We start from the raw sequence: 19,005 nt of genomic DNA on the forward strand, positions 1-19,005 counted from the left end.
GTTTATTAGTAGACACATAACCACCAGCAATTTACACATAAGTATATACAGAAAGGGTTATTTTTATACTCCCACCCTCCTGCGCTGGAGCCCCGCTCAAGGGGCGCCTCCTTTTAGTCCGGACCATCAGTAAGGTGGTTGCTATGAACATAGAACCAGCCAAAAAACATTATAGGTCCAGCATAGGAGACTGTTATGCGTTAGAGGTTTCCACCTAACCTCGATCAGGTGGAGAGCTGGTGGTTACAGGGGAATTAGGAAGGGGAGGATAAAAGCAGAAGTTAAAAATCCCTAAAGGGAACGAGTAGATACCTCAGTATCACTCTGACTCAGACGAGAACGCTGCCTCGTCTGGATCACATCCCTTAGGTTCTGCTTACACCCTTGTGACCCACAATTCCTCTTAACCCTGCCCGCAGGTGGGGGAGGAGCGTGAGTCGCGACACTAGCCTTCTGTGCCCGTCTTTGATCCTCAGATCGAGACAGGCCAGGACCCCTATGTTGTTCGGGCTCAGACCTGGACCTTCGTGGAACGAAGGATCTGAAAGCAGCAGAGTGCGCCTTCGTCTCCCCGAACTTCTCGATCACCGTCTCAACGGAAATACCGAAAAGTTCAAAAGGCAAAACCTGAGCATCGAGAAGAAAGCCTTTTCTTTCTTCCCGATGTCTGCCAGGTTCATCCACAGATGTCTCTCCGCCACCACCATGGCCGCCATAGTCCTGCGCTTGGCAGAGGCGGCCTGCTTGGTAGCCCGGAGAGAGGCCTGTGGTGCGGCGCAGCTCGGCTACCTGATCAGGAAAAAGGTCTTCGCCTCTATCCAGGTCTCTTAGCAGATCAGTCTGATATGCTTGAAGCATTTATTTTGTAATAAAGCCACAGCCTGACCTGCTGCTGCGTATGCCTTGCAAGATTTAAGCAAGATTCCTGCCTCAGCAACCGCGGGGAAGCAGCAGATGGCTGCCTTTTTTTTTTTTCTTCAGAAAGAAGGGGCGAACGAGAGCGGAGCTTTTTCCTTGAAAAAATGCTCGCAATGCACGCAGATTGCCTCCTCAAAGACATCGCGTGCGTGCTCTTTACCCAAACAAATCACGTAAAGATCGTGTTTGTCATCAGGTGTCAAATAATGCTGACACGGATGCATACATTGTCTAAACGCTTGCTAGTAGTCGCCATGATAGACAGAGAAAGAGCGCTCTTACCGGTTCTTTCAGATGCACGCTTCAAACAAAACAGTCAGTGAAGACGAAGAAGTGAATGACGTGTTTTCCCGGTGCCTGTTTTATAGTTGCACCGGTAGTGACGTCAGAGGCTGTCGCCGGCCAACTCGTTGGTGTTTTTTCATTTGTATGCTTCAGACACGGGTCACGACGAGGTGTTCCCCATAGCGACCCCTAGAGGACGCAGTTCGAAGTTCCCTTGAAAGGGAACAAAGGTTTTACGGGTTTGGAACGACATGAGGGTGAGTAATTAATGATAGAATTTTCATTTTTGGGGGGAACTATCCCTTTAAATTTGGTAAAAAACACTCTTCAAGGAGTTTTTATAGAAAAACATTCCAGGTGCTTTTTCTAAGTCCTCAAATCCAAAAATTTCAAACAAAGTTGCATTTATTATATTGTTTGTAGTTGGTATAGGTATAGCCAAATTCAACGTCAATAAAGCCAGGTCATCATTGCCAGTGAGTATTAGCAATAGACCTGATGAATCATCTGTGATGTTTTGTGGTATTAGTTGGTTTATCTCACTTTGAAACATTCTTTGCTGTTTGAATTTGGTAGTATAATATCTGCATTTTAAAATGATTTCTGTTCTTTTCATTTAAATTCCACTGAGCAAATAATCAAGCTATTTTTACTTAAAGTTTAGTGATAATTAATCATGTCAAGCCTGACCAGAACATATTTATGAAAGAACGTATAAGAAATTACTGCAGAACAGGAATGACCCAAATATAAGCATGGGAAGATATGTTTTATAATATGATATGAGTTTTATAAGTTAAATTGTGATCCAGAAGTCATTGGTAAATTTAATCCACTGTGGAGAAATGGGAGTGTGGCACCATTTGATTTTTACAGAATGTCAAGAATTATGTATTTAGTTTTTTTTTTTTTTTTAAAACCTCTTTGGTAGCTATAATATATATACATGGTATAACCATTTATTCTGTATTCTGTACACAAGAATCTGTCAACACATTTAAAACCATTCAGTTACTGTAGAATTGGGTCAAAATAATTTGCAATTGCAATATGTCGACATTTATGTGAACATTTCATTAATAGGCATCATCCTGTACAATAGTTCATGCCTTATGTGTAGTTACACCTTTACTTTGACATCATTACAAATGACCTTGTGCTGAGAAGGCAAACAAGATATGTTAACATTCCAACAGTAAATTAGATACATTGTTGAATTCACTTCATTGGTCACTGGGGATGTTTTATTATGTTCTTCTAAGAAATCATTGCATTTTCCAAAAAACAAAAAACAAAAAACAAAAAAACTATATGGTAAGAGCAAGATTTCTATTTGTAAACTAATCATCATAAAATGTATACGAGATACATGTTAAAGAAATTGAGGCTTGGGTTAGAATTTGATATAGGATAGACTGAAATTTGATATTTCATACATTGTCATGAGTGTTCTAATTTTAAAAGACAAAAAGGAAAGACATTAGAGGCAGAAACCTTAATGATTGTGCACTACGCTGAGAGAAACAATATCTATGGTCCCATGAATTGAGTAGTGGACCTTTTTTTTTTTTCATAGTGTACCCCATTTGAAAAGCATTTACAATTTTGCAACATTACTAATATATAAACTAAACCATTTCTTTTCAAAAATAAGATGCTGATTTTCATCAAGTGTTTCAGTAAGTATTTGTAACATGGGCTATGACAAAGGTTTCACATCTCCCAATACAATGTAAGACTGGTACAGGACTATTTAAATAGGCACATTCAGGATAATATATCAGCAAATTTGGAAGCATTGGAAATGTTAGGTTTTTTTTTCTAGTATTTATTTTTTATTTTTTTTCTAGTCAAGAAAACTAAAAAATGTTGCAGATGTTTACAAATGATCTCACTGCAGAACAGCATAAAACAACAAGGCCAAAAAAACAAACAAGGGGAAATATGAATAGAACTATGTCCAGTTTACGTCTGTCTTTCTAAATATGTTCTTTATTAAAGTGCTACAGGCTAATTTTCTAGCAGCCGCATGAATTCGGCTCACTGTACAAATGTAGTTTCTCTATTTTGCTGTTGAGGTTTGATAGCTTAGATTTATTGGATTTTACCTCTATCTTTGGCAAATAATCATTTTTACTCAAACCAGACAGTAATGTATGAAACAAAATAAAACAAGGAAATGGATCAGGCTTTCTCCATGACACTTGACACATGCATTGTCCACACTTTCCTATGTAACAGGTATTTGTACAATCTTTTGTGGAAGCCACAGTCAAGGAGGCTACAGATGCAACTATTATGAGAGTTTAAATGTTAATGAGGATACACGTAGTGCGTATAGGCATCTTGTTTACATTGCACATAAAGAGTTGCATAATTGTAAACTACCGTTTCTATTTAAAGGTTCAACCAATACTTTAAAATCTGGAATGCCTGGTGAGTTGTCACATTTTTTTTTTTTTTATTCCAAAAAACACAAAAGGAAAACAAAAGGTTGAAGAGAAAGGCAGCTTGTGCGACATGTTGATTTTTTTTTTCTCCAAATCACCATAAATAAGATTTTATTCCATGGTGTATTTATGAAAGAAAAAGCACATATAATGAGGACTAACTAATGGTTCAATAAATTGTCATGCCTTTTTTGTTGTTCCTTGGTCATCAAAGTCCCATGGGCAGACATCTGACATTTTAACATCACTAGTAACTCTGCCTTTGGAATTTGAACTTTTCTGTTTGCCAGTGGATGAACTGATGCTCCGGTTGACTTCTTTACTAGTTGCTGCATCTTCAAAATCCCAAGGGCATACCTCTGCTTGCTTGCTTTTTGGTAATGCAACATTTGGGCTTTTTTGTTTTTCCATTAAGACAATTTCCTGACTACTATCAACATCCCATGGACAAACCTCAGCCAGTTTAGACTGGATGGCGGGTCTTTCTTTCGTTTTGCCAGAGGTCAACTTGTCTTTTTTGTTTGATTGAATTTTGTCATCATCAGGACCCTTTGTGTTCTCTCTTTCCATCTCTGATGTTCTAATAGGAGAAGTTCCCTTATTTTTAGCATGGGTCTCCTTTGTTTTAGAAACCTGAGAAGAACAAGGGTTTTTTTCAGAGATGGGACCTAACACAGTCTCAATGTCCCATGGACACACTTCTGCTTTAGAGGGTGGCTGCAGTGAGCTGCCCATGGATTTATTAGGCTCGGAGAGAACACCCTTTGCTTTGCCCTCTGTAGGTGTTGTACCCTTGCCCTTGACTTCAGTAGGCAAGGAGCTTATTTTCCCTTTGATCTCAGTTGGTGTGGTGTCCTTTCTTGGTCTGGTCTGATCAGGGGAGCAATCCGAGTCCTTTGGCTTGCCCACCACTTCCACAAAGTCCCATGGACAGACCTCAGCTTTTAAAACCGTTGCAACCTCTCGGGATGCCTGGGGTTGGGACATGGCAGGCTTACTACTGGAGTGAGGATTTTGCCCCATTGCCTGACTATGGTCCTCATTTCCTTCCTCCCATGGACATATGTCTGTTCTGTCAGCAACTTTCTGGATTGGATGTCTGGCCACAGAGGGTGACTGCTCTGTGCCTTTCTGCTTTTTCTGTTGCGACTTTGTTGCCTTGTTGCTACTTCCATGGACTGTGGTGGTCTGCTCGGGGGCAATAGACACATGTTTCTGGACCTTGTTTTCGGAGGGGGTTGGCAAGTCCTCCACTTCCCAAGGGCACACCTCTGAGAGGTCATACAGGTCTTTACCCTTGGCTGTTTCTGAGCAAATGGAGGGCTGGCTTCCGCTCATCTGTGGCTTCATTATACCTGTTTTGGCAGCTGTCTGCTTGTACTCCACTGACTGACTGACAATCATCTTTGGATAACCCTCTTTTTCTTCAGCTTCAGCTGAGGTCTTGCCATCCTTGTTCTTTTGATTAGCTTTCTTTGTTGGATCCTCCACTGCTTGGGCCTTTCCTGTTAGACCGAGTGTTTTCTCTTTGGCACTGGCGATAACGCTTAGAGATTTCTGCAGCATGGATGTCCTAGGGTGAATAGGTTTCTTATCAGCTGTCAGGTTGTGAGCGCTGGCTGACTTACACACCAAGGGAACTGACTCTGTTGCCTCACTGGCTGCATCAATCTTCTCGCAGGACTTTTTGACCAGCTTCTTGCCCATTAAGGTTTCAAGAAGGGAGCCTTCTGTGTTTGCGACTTCCATCTTGTCAGTTACTGAACTGCTGGAATCCTCACTGTGGTCCCGAACATGGTCATAACTGCTATGGGACTTTTTAAGGGAGAAAACTTTGCTCTTCAAAGATTCATCTTTGGCAGGCTTAACAGAGTGTGTGGGCTCAAAAGGGTTCTTTCTCAGGACACAGATGCTGTTGCGGTTACTCCCATGTTCACCCAGGTCCTTGTCTTCACGGCTACATTGGCGGCCCATTGTCTCTGGAATCTCAGTGATGCGGCGCATGAGGGAGCGACCTAAGCCCTTTTTGGAGCTGCGCTTTTTCTGCAGGTGAGGATTGTTGGCCAGCATCTTTTTCCTCTTATAAATCTCCAGCTGTGAATAGAGCTTCTTCAGCTCTTCCTGTGGATTTGAAGACAAAATGGGTCATTAACTCACAACATATGTCTAGATGTAGAAGCGTAAAAATGAAATGACCCTAGTTACAGTGAAGCAGACACTCTTTTGCACATAAAACATGCAGAACTAGTCATTATATTCAACTAAAGACAGTGCCTTGAAGACGTTAGACCAAACCAACATGCTGTTTTACACTAATTAGAGACAGGACAGTCTGGGACGGTGTCAAATATGAACATTTTATGATTTATTTTTAGGTCTGAAATAGCCTCTGAAGAATTTCAAAGATTTTTGTTCAGCTGTGTCTTGAAGTTATTAACGAAAATTATACCAAGAGCAGAACTTTATCCCATTAACAAAATGCCCTTCCTATGAACAAAATTTGGGTCTTCAGTGAGAGACTTCTTCAGCTCTAACAAACAAACAAAAACCTCTGCTCACGTTGGTACGTTTTTCCCAAAGACTGTCGCAAGACCTTACGCCACAGCCATTAATAGAACATAGCTGGCCCATTTCCTCTGGTGTCTGCAATAAAAAACTGCCATGGCTCAGTATGTTTGTCAGTTATGGGACAAGGGGTCAAGAGATTTTTGCAGATTATGAAATTTCAGTTATTCGCTAAGACAGGAGAGAGTCAGGGGGAAAAGGAAGCCTGAAACAAAGCAAGGCACCTACCCGAATATCCTCTGGGTCCAGACTGTGCTCACTCCAGGCTGATGTTATGCTGCTATTCAGGTATGACCCTGACCGCCCCATGTCCAATTCATCTTCATAGGCCTCTGTAGCAATGTCATCCCTTAGATGAGTACCCGCAAACAAGAACTATGGGAAAGACATGAGTGCTTAAGAGATTCTGAAAAATTTGATTTTAGCTAACAAATGATTCAGAGGATGAAAGATGATTGCTGGGATTACCTTTGGCACAAGCAGTAACCCCAAAGTGACAGTCACTGTCAAGTGTGTATGAGCAAAGAATAGCATCAGCATCCAGTCTGGGTGCAGTTCAGGGGCAAGAGTGAACCTGTGGGTGGATTTACAGAAAAATTAATAAGCATCTACAGCTTTTATTTTGTTTTTGGCGGTAGCCTGGAAAAACAACAACAAAAAACGCATGTTTACAAGTTCACCTACTGTACCTACAAAAACAGGATTTTTACTAAATGAAACCTACTAAGTGAGTGACTTAAAACTCAGGCCACATGAAGAGCACTCCTGAGGCACACCTGAACTGCACAAGTAAAACCCCATTCAAAAGTTAACTCTGACATTGCCATGTTGCTAAGCTAACACTTCAATACTATATATCCTTTGATTCTCTTGATTGAACTAACATTTTAGTGAGATGGATGTGTTTCGTATCAGCGTTTTTACACTGCTGAACAAAACTGCATTTATGGCTGCCTGCCATCTTTGAATGAACATTTTTCATATGAGTAAGTCGCGATTGCATTGTGGGGCAGTGTTATTCATAAAGAATACAGACAGTCTCAGTCAGCACCCTTTTTACTAGTCAGGGCACAGATCAGGGAGTCAGCCATTTTAAGGTCTGTCTCACCCTGCGTTCCATTCGAAAGGGCTCATCCCTACGCCTTAATCCCTTCAAAGGGTTTACCCTTCGGAGTGAGAGCTTCAAAGGTTTGAAGGGTGTTTCTTTGAGTGTCCTTCTGCGTCATCATCCCATGCCCACTTGGAGGCGCCGTCATCATGCAAAGAATCTGCAAAATCTGGTCATGGTGTTGTCAATTGCAAAATCCTTTCAGGGCACTGGAACATTAGTTTCCTGAAAAATCCCACAATGCACCAAAAAAGCAGGGAGCTTTGATGCTCACTATTCTCTGTTATCGGAAATTATGTCACATTTCTGAGGTGCGGAACAAAATGAATGAGTCAACTCAACAAATACACTGTAATGACACACAATAGATGATTTGAAAAGACAAACCATTTATTTATCTGCCTGCTAAACACACATCTGGTAGATAACATTTATAATCAATATTCATATGAATGTTATAAGGATATGTAACAGAACAATGTGTTTAAAGAGCATAAAAATATATCAAAAGATACTGGTCCTGCCAGTATATCTACAATGTTGTATTTAGTCATATCGTCAGACATTGAGTAATCACTGTTCCAATGTGTAGTGAACCAGGGTCCTTTCAAGTGCCTGGATTTGTACACAATATACTGATTCCTGAAAACTCTGGAGCAAGGGAGCAGTTTGAGATGCACCCACATTGTTGCCTCAATCTGTGAAAGTAGAACGGCATTTGCAATTGACACAAGCCATTTTTGAACCTGCAGTCACAATGATGTAAGAGCATGTGCACAGCTCCAATATAGAAGGTTTATTTTTAAATTTATACTCTGTTTATCTGTGGTTGGTCATATTTTTTTTCTTCAGGTTTATCCGTGCTGACATGCTGGAAGACTGTCTTCACCTTCACCATGTTTGCAGTGAGGTTTGCAGCTTTGTTGCTTCCAGCTCTTTTAATCTGGTTGGAAATTGATGGTCCCTCTGAGATGACAGATGCACTGCTACATCGAATAGCATGGACATGTTCATTCATATGCAGAAAATAAAGTTTCCTCATATTGTTGTTACATCCCCTTCTGAGATCCCTGAGGTAATCTAGAAAGGACCTGTGTATGCTGAAAACAATCCCACAATGCACTAATTACTTTTTATGATGAAAGAACATGGGTGCTATTACACCAAAATACAGATAGTTAAGTAACACTATCCCATGGCTCTGTACTGTGATTAATTACTGTAGAAACAGAGGTAAAGAGCAGCAAGCGATGCAGGCCTTCCAAAAATCACATGCCCTGCCTTTGAAGTCAACTGCCTTTATCTTGTGTAAGAGTTCAAGTCCCTGTTTGAATGAGTGCCTCATTACTGCTGAAGATATTCATACGCTCCACAACTCTAAAACTACTCTTTAGAAGGCAGTGTCAGTCCATCGGTCAAGGGAAGCTGAGCTTCCTCAAAAAATTGCATTCAAAATTAACATAAGAATTAAAAGGGGTGGGGGCGTGGGATAGCTTAGAGCTGATAGTTTAATCAAAAATATCAATTCTAAACTAAATTGATATTCAAATGATGTCATGTCATTGGTTTCTATCAAAAGTGTGCCTGAAAAGGCAAAAGTGATAAGAATAAATGAGATGAAACCTTTCAAACCAGTGAGCTAACTGTATCATTTAAGTGCAATAATGCAAGAGATGAAGAGAGACTATATTTTGCCAAGTATCCAAATTCGTTCTGATTATTAAAGTATCTCAAAGCAAATTAATGAATACAATTTCATCAAAGCTTGAAGAAATCCTAACCTCTGAATTATTTGAATGATTCTTTGGAGGATTTTCCATTAATGAAACAGGTTGACGGTTCTTAAGACTCAGTGATCCCGTCATAGTGGTTAACATCCCATTGGAAATGGAGATTTTCAAAGAATAGCAGCTTATATTTAAATCAGTTCTTCACATAAATCATATGGCTTGGAATATAGAGCACAAGCCATACAGACTACTTTTATGGTGCTTTTGTATCATCCTGAACTTGAACGCCTCAGTCCCCAATCATTGTAATTACGTGTAAGTTATTTATATCTCTATGCAATTGAAACCAGATTTGGATGGGGCTTAAGACAGAAGTTTGTCCAACTATATAAAAAGTCAATTTTAAAAGTAAGTCTGTTTCATTACAGTAAACATAAACAATTGTGTCTTGTATAATTCATAAAAGTATTTTATTCCAAAATTGCTGTAACATCTAACAGTAATACTAAATGGTAAATAAATGTTCTTTAGTAGAGAATACTTGCATGTAGGATGGGTGAGAAAAACTCACACCACTTCTTAGAGAACAATGAGGAAGTCCTTGGTGGCATTCACTCACCTTAAAATGTGGAAAATGGCAGAGAGGATGAGCTCATTGTGCAATGCGATGGCCATATAGCGTGGCTCATGAAACGCTGAGGGGACGGTCCTCACTGCATAACACAGATACACACCCCACAGGAGGAACAGGAACTCAGCTGTTTGAGAGAGGTAGTATAGAGTTAACACTAAACTGACTAGTACCTGGGACCTACCAGTACACAGATTGACCAGAGAATGATGTGGCTGTCAAAACCTTTCTGTTACAAACCAATATAGCGCTAGATTGAAAATACTAGAATGATAGAGAAAAAGACATTCAATAAATGTAATAAAAGCCATCTAGATTGCTTATATTCTCTGGACACTGCTTGACAGACAATTGCAAATGAAGCTGTGGAAGGTAGTCCAAAGATTTATAGTTCCCCATCCCCTATTGGCACATCCTACACAATATTAGCCAGTCAGCTGGCCTGACATCAATAAACATGTGTTCCCCAGTGAAAATCTGTCATCATCGATGTGAGTCTTACTGGTCCAGTTGTTAGATTGGGCACATTCCAATCTGCGATGCTTGAGGATACGACATCGGCATAAACATTTGTGCTGAATTCGATTCGTCACAGCCCAACTGATGCTTCCTGTGAGATTCGCTATGTGTCTGCAATTAGTGCCAAAGCAGCCTTGATTTATCACTTCCTTGGCTTGTATTACCAACATCATGACCTGTAATGGTCTACCCCTGTTTATATTTTGATTAGCATACTCTACTCTTACAATGTATGCAGTAAATAGTATTTGCACTGTGCAGAGTGTAATTTATTTTTATTTTTTGTGTATGAATCATCTGACTGACATATGACACCTGTCAAAATTAGTAGTATACACAATAGAGAACACTGTACAGAATATTGTATCCCATATTGCAATGCTTTTGAATTTGGCCTTCTATTTTAAATATCCCCCCCCATACAAATAAGATAATAATAAAAATTTAGTAAGGTAGTATGTTTTTTTTTTTTTTATCACCTACCTTTACCGAAGAATTGCTTGACTGCTTTGTCACTACCCATCACTCATTTCATTAATACATCAGTGTCATCTGGAACTTTACCATCTAAGCTTAAGATTGCTGCAGTTACCCCGGTTTATCGCTAAGTAGCTACATGCCCATTTCAAACCTCTCTTTTCTCTCTAAGATATTAGAAAAAGTTGTTGCTTCCCAGTTACAGGCCTATTTAACAGCACACAACCTATATGAGCCCTTCCAGTCTGACTACACATAACTGAAACAGCCCTGCTTAAGGTTCTTAATGTTCTCCTTCTAGCTTCTGATTGTGTCACTCTTAGCACTCTCCTTCTGTTAGACCTCAGCTCAGCTTTTGACACTGTTTGTCCCAAGATACTCCCGTCATATCTTTCAGCAACTGGAATTTCTGGCACAGCCTTTCACTGGTTTTCCTCCAAACTGACAGGAAGGCAACAATTTGTTTTATACCAGAAGCACAAATCATCCACCAAATCCATCAGTTCTGGTATACCGCAAGGTTCTGTCTTGGGTCCTCTTCTTTTCACTATTTATGTTACCAATTGGACAAATAATCCTAAGGTTTTAACTTCAACTGTTATGCTGTTAAACTGGCATTCAGATTTATTTTAGCACACCATCAACTTCAGTGTTTCCTCCACCTACATTAACAACTTGCATCATGGAACTCAAACTTAGACCAAATTACTTTAAATTTAACTTTGTTAAAATGTAGACAATACTGATTAGCTCTAAAGCTGTTGTATCCAAACTATCCAGTCAACTGATAAATTTGGATGGTGATCTGATAATGCCCTCCACAACAGTTTAAAACCTTGGTGTTCTCACACATATATTAAATGATCAAATTAGTAAACTGGTAAAGACAGGTTTTTTCCACCTACGTAATATATTTCATATTCAATCCTCTCTCTACATCTCAACTAGATTAGTTTAACTCACTTCTTTATGGCCTTTCAGCTAAAAATTTCAAATGATTACAATATGTTCAAAACTTTGCAACCCACTTGATCACTCACACAAGAATGAGCACATTACTCCAATCCTCAATAACCTTCATTGGCTTCCTGTTTCCTTCTGTATAAACTTTAAGGTACTAATTCTCACTTACAAAGCTCTCCATAACCTTGGTCCTACATATTTATCTGACTTACTTCAGCCTTATGCTCCTGTTCACTCCTTACAGATCGTCTGGTGTGGGATTGTTAGTCACCCTAAGTTAAGTCTGGTGACTATGGGAGCCAAGTCATTCAATGTTGTGGTTCCTAGGTTGTGGAATGCTCTTCCTCAAGAAATTCATCAAGCATCCTCACTTCTCTCCTTCAAAAATATGTTGTTGTTTTTTTTTTCTCTGATCAGTTCTCGGTCTGTAAATTGTACCTTGTTATGGATATGTTATTTATTTGAGCACAGTTCATAAAAAAATCATAAAAAAGCTTATTACAGATTTTGCAAATGACAGATTGCTGTACACTTTAGAATACTTATAGTATTACTATTATTGCATAATATAGTATTCTTTATATTAAAAATATTTAACACAATTAACACAGCTAGGGTTGGCCACCCCACTCAAAAATGCTGCTTCTGTCTCTTTTTTTTTCTTGACAAAAATTTAGTTTAGTTAGATTGAGAATGTCTTTATGTCCACATTGAATGGGAATCTTTTCAGATGTGCATTCCAACTTCACCTCAGCGCCAGGTGCTAGATGAGAGAGCTTTAGTAAAATAACAGTGAACTGTGGCCAGATGAGATGTTTTCAGGCCATATGTAAGTAAAAACTAATTTCCCTGTCCTGTCAGCCGTTATACTGTGTATGTAGCACAGTACAAATGCAGTGGCACGCGCTGTATAATTTCATGTTAAATTGCAAATGAAAATACGAGCATCCAGTGTTGTAGTTATGTTGTCAGTTAAGTCACTGAGTTACCAAAAAGGAGATTTACACTGCCTTAAAACTGGGCATGTATGTAAGTATTTGTTATACATGAGTCACATTTAACAACATGTTTCTGAAATGCAGTGGTTTTCAAAAAACTGTCCTGCAATTAATCACTATTAACTACAGAAGAAAATGTGTTAATCGATTACTCGAACACTTAAATACAGGTGTGGATGTATGTCATGTATTTAAATATATCTGTAATTAATCATTTGTAATCAAGTTGTAATTTTGTGTATTTAAATATATTAACTTTAAATGTAATATTGAATAACACACTTCTTCAAAGTACAATAAAAGTGTACCCTCTTTAAATACACTTTATTGTTTTTTTTATTTCATAATACATATGATCTGCAAGCACTTTTTTTTTTAAATGTACATTTAAGATTTGAGGTACACTGCAAGTGCACATTCAATACACTTAAGCGGACTTCTTTTTTACAAGGGGTGTTTAATTTTTAAGAAGTCATTCATAGAAAAAGTGAAAAAGTAAAAAGAAAGAAAGAAAAAAGAAAAATTGGAATATATCGCATTAGTTGTTTGGACTACATTTATGATGCCTTCTTGCTATTTTTGAGGCTTGACAGCCCTAATATGCATACACCTTCATTATATGGAAAAGAGCAGTAGGAACATTTTGCTAAGTACTGCTTTTTGTGTTCCATTGAGGAAATAAAGTCATATGGGTTTAGAATGACAGGTAAGAATAAATGAATGACCCATAAGTTAAATTTTTGTGTCAATTATTCTTTTAAACAGTGCCTTGATGAGATTCTCTGTACTTTGTTTCATTAAATAAGTGTCCATATTTGGAAGCATTTCATCCAGACAGTTTGATCATTAAAATGCCAAAAACTCGTACAAAAAGCTCCTAGGTAACAGGTTCACTCACCCACAGCAATCATGTAGTCCCAGCGGTCCAGCAGACACATGCTGAACTGTAGCCGATCAGTGGTGAGGCCCACATTGATGAGAGCAAGATGTCTGTTTGGATTCTGACAAACAGCGGCGGTCCAGGCTACTGCAAACCATAACACAATCAGCAGGATGACACACAGTAGACGCAACACTCTCCAGCTGGTCATGTAGGGAATCCGTTGGGCTGTACGTGACAGGAACACTTTGAGAACCCTGGAAAACAGTGACAACAACCATTGAATCATCACTTCCATATTTGTACTGATGTGGGTTGGATCAGAAAAAAAGGATTAATTTATTTTTTATTTTTTTTTGTGAAAATTATTAAAAAACTGATGAATTGCACATGAATGTCCATTAAGAAAGTAAAGGTCCATTTTGATATCATTAGACATACTAATAATTACATTCTTAAATAATTACAGAGTCTCTTCATTATCACCATTTGTCTTTATGTCACATTGGTAAAGTGTCATCTACTCCCCTTTAATGAGTGTCTAGTAAAAAAAAAAAAAAAAAAAAAAAAATGATCTAAGTAACGTGTTAATGTTATATTGGTTGGTTTTGATCTAATGCAATTTAATGAGTTTTTGGTAATAAAACTGCCCCTTTAATTTTTTTTAATAAAAAAAAGTGTATAATATCACCTGACATGTCTGTTCAATCAAATGAGGGACTAAAGTGGTTGTAGCCTTTTGTCTGGGGGTGGGGCAGTCCTTTCCGGAAGCAAAGTCGCATGGGACACAGTGCCACCAATTGGTAAGTTCAATTTCACTTTTTAACATGTTTAAAATTAAATAACTTTATATAAAAAAATATATGTATGTGCATCAGTATGTAAAGAAGTATGTTTGATTGTTTAAAGACACATTTTGATTTTATTTATATGCTAAAACTGTGTTTTTTTGTTTGTTGCCTCAGGGCAACACTGTGCAGTTGACCACTTTTTTTCGGGCAGTATGCTAAATTGGGGAGATGTGATCGGATGCAAAATTAGGACCACATGGTGCATTCAAGTCCTCCTGGGAAGCTCTGTGAATGCATCATATATGTGCAATTTATGTTATTATTATTATTATTATTATTATTATTATTATTATTATTATTATTATTATTATTATTATTATTATTATGTTGCCACAAAGATGATGGTGCCTATCATCTCATAATCTGGCTAAATGAGTAGTGATTTCTGGCAAACTTTATCTCTCTTCTTTATTAACAGTACAAATAATGTGTACAAATTACATTGAACAGTCAGCATTAAGATATGCATTTTTCATGATCAATGTTTTTACTATCTACTGATACTTACAGGAAATGGACACAAGACAATTTTACGGGCGGAAGGAACATGATCGAGCAGTTAGGGTCATTCCTTCTGACAGTGAGCTTAAGGAGAGTGAAAATGGGGACAGTGAGGTTGAGGAGAGTCATGAAGACTGGATCCCTGAATCAGGTTTGAGAGACAGTTTGGAGGTCAGGGGTCAGTTAGGGGTCAGTCAGCAAAGTATCATGTCTGTGTGTGCGTACATGTGTGTGTGTTTGTTTGCATGCATGTCATTGTATGATGAAGGGTATATGACAAACATGCTTCCTGCTGTCTTTTTTAGGAGAATGCCTGTCTCTTGACAATGACACAGAGAAACCACACAAACACACATTCACACACACATACACACATAGTCATTCGGATGTTGGTTAATATATAAGTGTTACAATATGTTTATATGAAATGTCAGAAACATTTGGTGTTGTAATTAGTAGTAGTTTGTTTATTTGATTGTTCATTGTTTTTTTTATTGGTTGGAACCATTTGTTATTGATGTTTGTCAAAATAAAACATGTTCTAATGAATATATTACATGTTTTCCTTATTCCACTTATATAGAAAACCTTGCTGTTTTAGTACCCTCGTAGCACATTGTTGCCCTGAGGCAACGAACCAATATTTTGTTCAGGGGTGGGGGGGGGGGCACATTTTATGATGGATATATTATCAGGGACCCCCAAGCTCCCAAAAAATGGGGGGTAACATATTTTTCCCCCCCAAAATAAAAAGTCATGCCATAGAGGAAAAATGATCTAAGTAACGAAGTATCATCCCATTTCTGTCCAGATCTGAAGAGAATTCATTCATTTCTGTTGCCTTAATTACGAATGCCATTAAGCCTTTTTGCATTTCCAGCATATATCAAGTCCACATTTTCTTCTGTGCACACTCTGTGCAATATTCTCCTTCATCCTATTCTTCTGGAGACCAGATTTTGTTGTCCAAACCATTCAATAAAATGTCATACATTTTGGTCTAAGTACCTCCTGTTATTTGTTTTGACATAATGATTTTAAGCAGGCATTTTGGCGTGTAGCTTAACAATGTAGTGAATCATGTTTACAATGTGTGTATGTAGGCCTATTTCATGACTAAATTCAAAAGAACAATGCTTCTAGGTGCCTATGCTTTTTTAAACATAGGCACCTAGAATACTTACGCATTTGTGGTTATAAGTTTAAGAGTATGATTATTTATAACACATAATGAACACCATATTAAATCTACTTAATTTACAGCATGATGGACTGTATCATATCTTGACATTGTTTATTTAAGATCCACACAGTATCTTACTACAGCTTGTGAGTGGTTAGATGTTGAGTGTAAATTTGAGTGTTTCTTGTGGAGTTAATGTTAATTAATTGATGTGAGCTTAATACTCCAACTGATAAATGTGAAATGTTTTATGTTTTTTATGTTTTATTTTTATTTTGATGTTAATCTTTATAATTCGACTACAAGCAACTTTGCAACTACATGCCAACTAACTCTCATTAGAGTATTAGTATGCTCAAGAATGGTAGAATCTAGTATGGTAGAATAAGCTGACATATTTGCAGTGACACTTATGTCAGTTTATCTGTTGGTTGACCATCAAAATAAAGTGTTAGCATATATTTACAGTAGCAGACATACTAATACTCTAATGACTGCTAGTTGATATGTAGTTAGAGAGTTATCAACAGCTGTCTAAAGGGTACCATCAAAATAATCAAACTGAAATTACAATAAAAATAGTTAAAAGCAAATGTGTCATATTACACATTCATCTGGTCTGATATCTGATCTTATGGCTGTTTGAGAGAATTTATTATTATTATTATTATTATTATTATTATTATTATTATTATTTCTACTACTACTTATAAGTGGTTTGACCGCTTTAAGTAAAGTGGCATCAGAAGAATGGCAAGAAATGAGACTTATAACACATTATAACTATGAGAAATATAATCAATTGTAGAAGTGGATGCAACATGTTCATTGTGTTATAAATCATCATACTCTAGAAAGCTATAACCACAAATAAGTAAATATTATAATATATTAAAACTGTTCTTATGAATATTCATCAGATGATACAACATATACATTTTTTTTTTGTTTTATAATGCATTATGCATTCATTATAATGCCTTAAGAATACTGTAATACCAAATAATGTATTATAAATACAGGCTTCATAGAAAGTGTTACCGAATATTTTATTATTCCAAACAGAAACTAATTTAAAATGAACAATTGCTGATTGGATAGTGATTGGATAGTGAAAATGAACACTATCCAATCTGCTACCTGACACCCATCCAGTCTATTGTTTTTTTCAGGGTTGATTCTGAAATGGCAAAGATCTCAGCAGGTTCCACCTCATTGGCCATATTAGGAAAGTTGTGACATTTAATAACATTGTGGTCTGTAAGTCATCCAGCATGTGTGGGTGTGTTATTGTGTATACAGGTGCACATGTACATTTGTGTGTGTTTGTGTGTGTGTGTGTGTGTGTGTGTGTGTGTGTTTGTCTGGAGCAGTTTATCTATATCTCCAAACTATCACAGATTGCAGTGTGTCATTCTCTGCTCACATAAGACATTCTTAATATCTAATTCTAGCCATTCCTAAGATTAGGATTAAGATTTTTATCAAACAAAATAATTAATTATTACTAAGACTGTGACCAAAATAACAACACTGTAAGTTCTACAGGTATCTGGAAAAGTGACTGTGACGAGTGGGGTGGGGCCGAGAGCCGTGGGAGCGGAGCGAGGCCGGTGGGGTGATTTGTAAATGAGCAACACCAGCTCCACTCACCGGTCTCGAGTCCAACGGAGGAGATCGGAAGGATACAAAAGAGGAGCGACGACAGTGAAGGACGAGAGAGGACCAGTCCTGGATTTTATTTTGTGGTTTGGTTTTGTTTTGTTTGTGCGCGGCAGTCGCCCGTGAGGGGCTGTCGCGCTGTTTCGTGTTTATTTTGTAATTAAAGTTTTATTTGAGTGTCCGTCGGTTCCCGCCTCCTCCTTCCCGTGATTATGAAGTTTGTACGTTGTTACAGTGACTCATCTTTTATAATGTAATAATTATTGTACCTGTAGAGTTTGAGGGTGACCGTTCCATAGACTGTGGCAAATCCGAGCAGACGAACCCATCGCAGCAGGATACAACGGAAAACACTCGGCTGGAAGTACAGAATCACCACCTGGAAGACAACAAGCAAGCGCTCAAATGGAATATGCATTTATTCAAAAAACTAGATATCTGTTTATTCAGATAAGATGATGGTTGATTATGAGTCCCCTTCTGTTTTGACCTTGACTGAGGATAAATAATAATAAAAAAAAGAGTAATTTTTATTTTATAAATGAAATACTACTAGAAAAACTGACATGATGGTGAGTAAATACTTTTAAGTAAAGGATAATATATAGTCTACCATGTTACCATAAAAGAATCCTGTAACTAAATAATCACAATTTAATATGCTAGGAAAGAAGAAACTAGATCACTATACAGTATATCAATATTTGCTGAGAAAGGACTTGTATATATGTATTTAATAAAAGCTGTATATAAAGTGCAGACAAAGTGCAGATATGCAATAAATAAAAGATTAACTTAATAGCTTCAGTGATTATAACAGGAGTTTTTGCATAACTTGTGATAGACTAGACTTCTGTTAAACCAGAGCCAGAATAAATGATGAGCCATTTTCCCAAAAAGTTTTTATATGTGTTCTATTCATCAAGATTAATAATCATTATTCCAACTATCAAGAGCAATATTCAACAATAACGATTTTTGTCCTAATGTTTGCAGTCCTATTAGCTCATGTTTTTAAATATATAATTTAGATAGAATTTTAAATAGTCAATTGTTATTGACAACAGTTTAAAGTATTTTGACTGATTGAAATATCTGGTTAAATTGAAGTATTTGACATTAAAGGCAACAGATACAATTATTAAGGTAGTGATAACAATTGCCCTCACAAATGTAAAAAAAAAAAAAAAAAAAAAGAAAAGAAAAATGCCCCTGGAAATCATTCTCAGGGATGAAAAAAAAGAAAGAAAAGAAAAATGTGGGTGGGTCCTCCCGCTAAAAAAA

At 37.5% G+C, this 19,005-nt stretch overlaps 1 protein-coding gene across 2 annotated transcripts in view; it reads right to left on the bottom strand.

Moving 5' to 3' along the window:
- Positions 1-1,441: 1,441 nt before the first annotated feature.
- The window catches only part of gpr158a (G protein-coupled receptor 158a), a 61,389-nt gene continuing 43,825 nt past the window's right edge, over positions 1,442-19,005 (bottom strand). Inside the window, exons 3-9 of one of the 2 annotated variants that reach the window (XM_042714114.1) lie at positions 17,991-18,100; positions 13,543-13,781; positions 9,676-9,814; positions 6,687-6,792; positions 6,447-6,593; positions 6,213-6,296; positions 1,442-5,774 (exon numbers count right to left, since the gene is read on the bottom strand). In XM_042714114.1, the coding sequence (XP_042570048.1) occupies positions 3,834-5,774; positions 6,213-6,296; positions 6,447-6,593; positions 6,687-6,792; positions 9,676-9,814; positions 13,543-13,781; positions 17,991-18,100 (2,766 nt within the window). In that variant the 3' untranslated portion in view covers positions 1,442-3,833. The remainder of the gene's footprint in view (positions 5,775-6,212; positions 6,297-6,446; positions 6,594-6,686; positions 6,793-9,675; positions 9,815-13,542; positions 13,782-17,990; positions 18,101-19,005) is intronic. The other variant, XM_042714115.1, reaches the window with a different exon arrangement.

This window comes from Cyprinus carpio, chromosome A24 (assembly GCF_018340385.1).
Source record: "Cyprinus carpio isolate SPL01 chromosome A24, ASM1834038v1, whole genome shotgun sequence".
Lineage (NCBI taxonomy): Eukaryota > Metazoa > Chordata > Actinopteri > Cypriniformes > Cyprinidae > Cyprinus > Cyprinus carpio.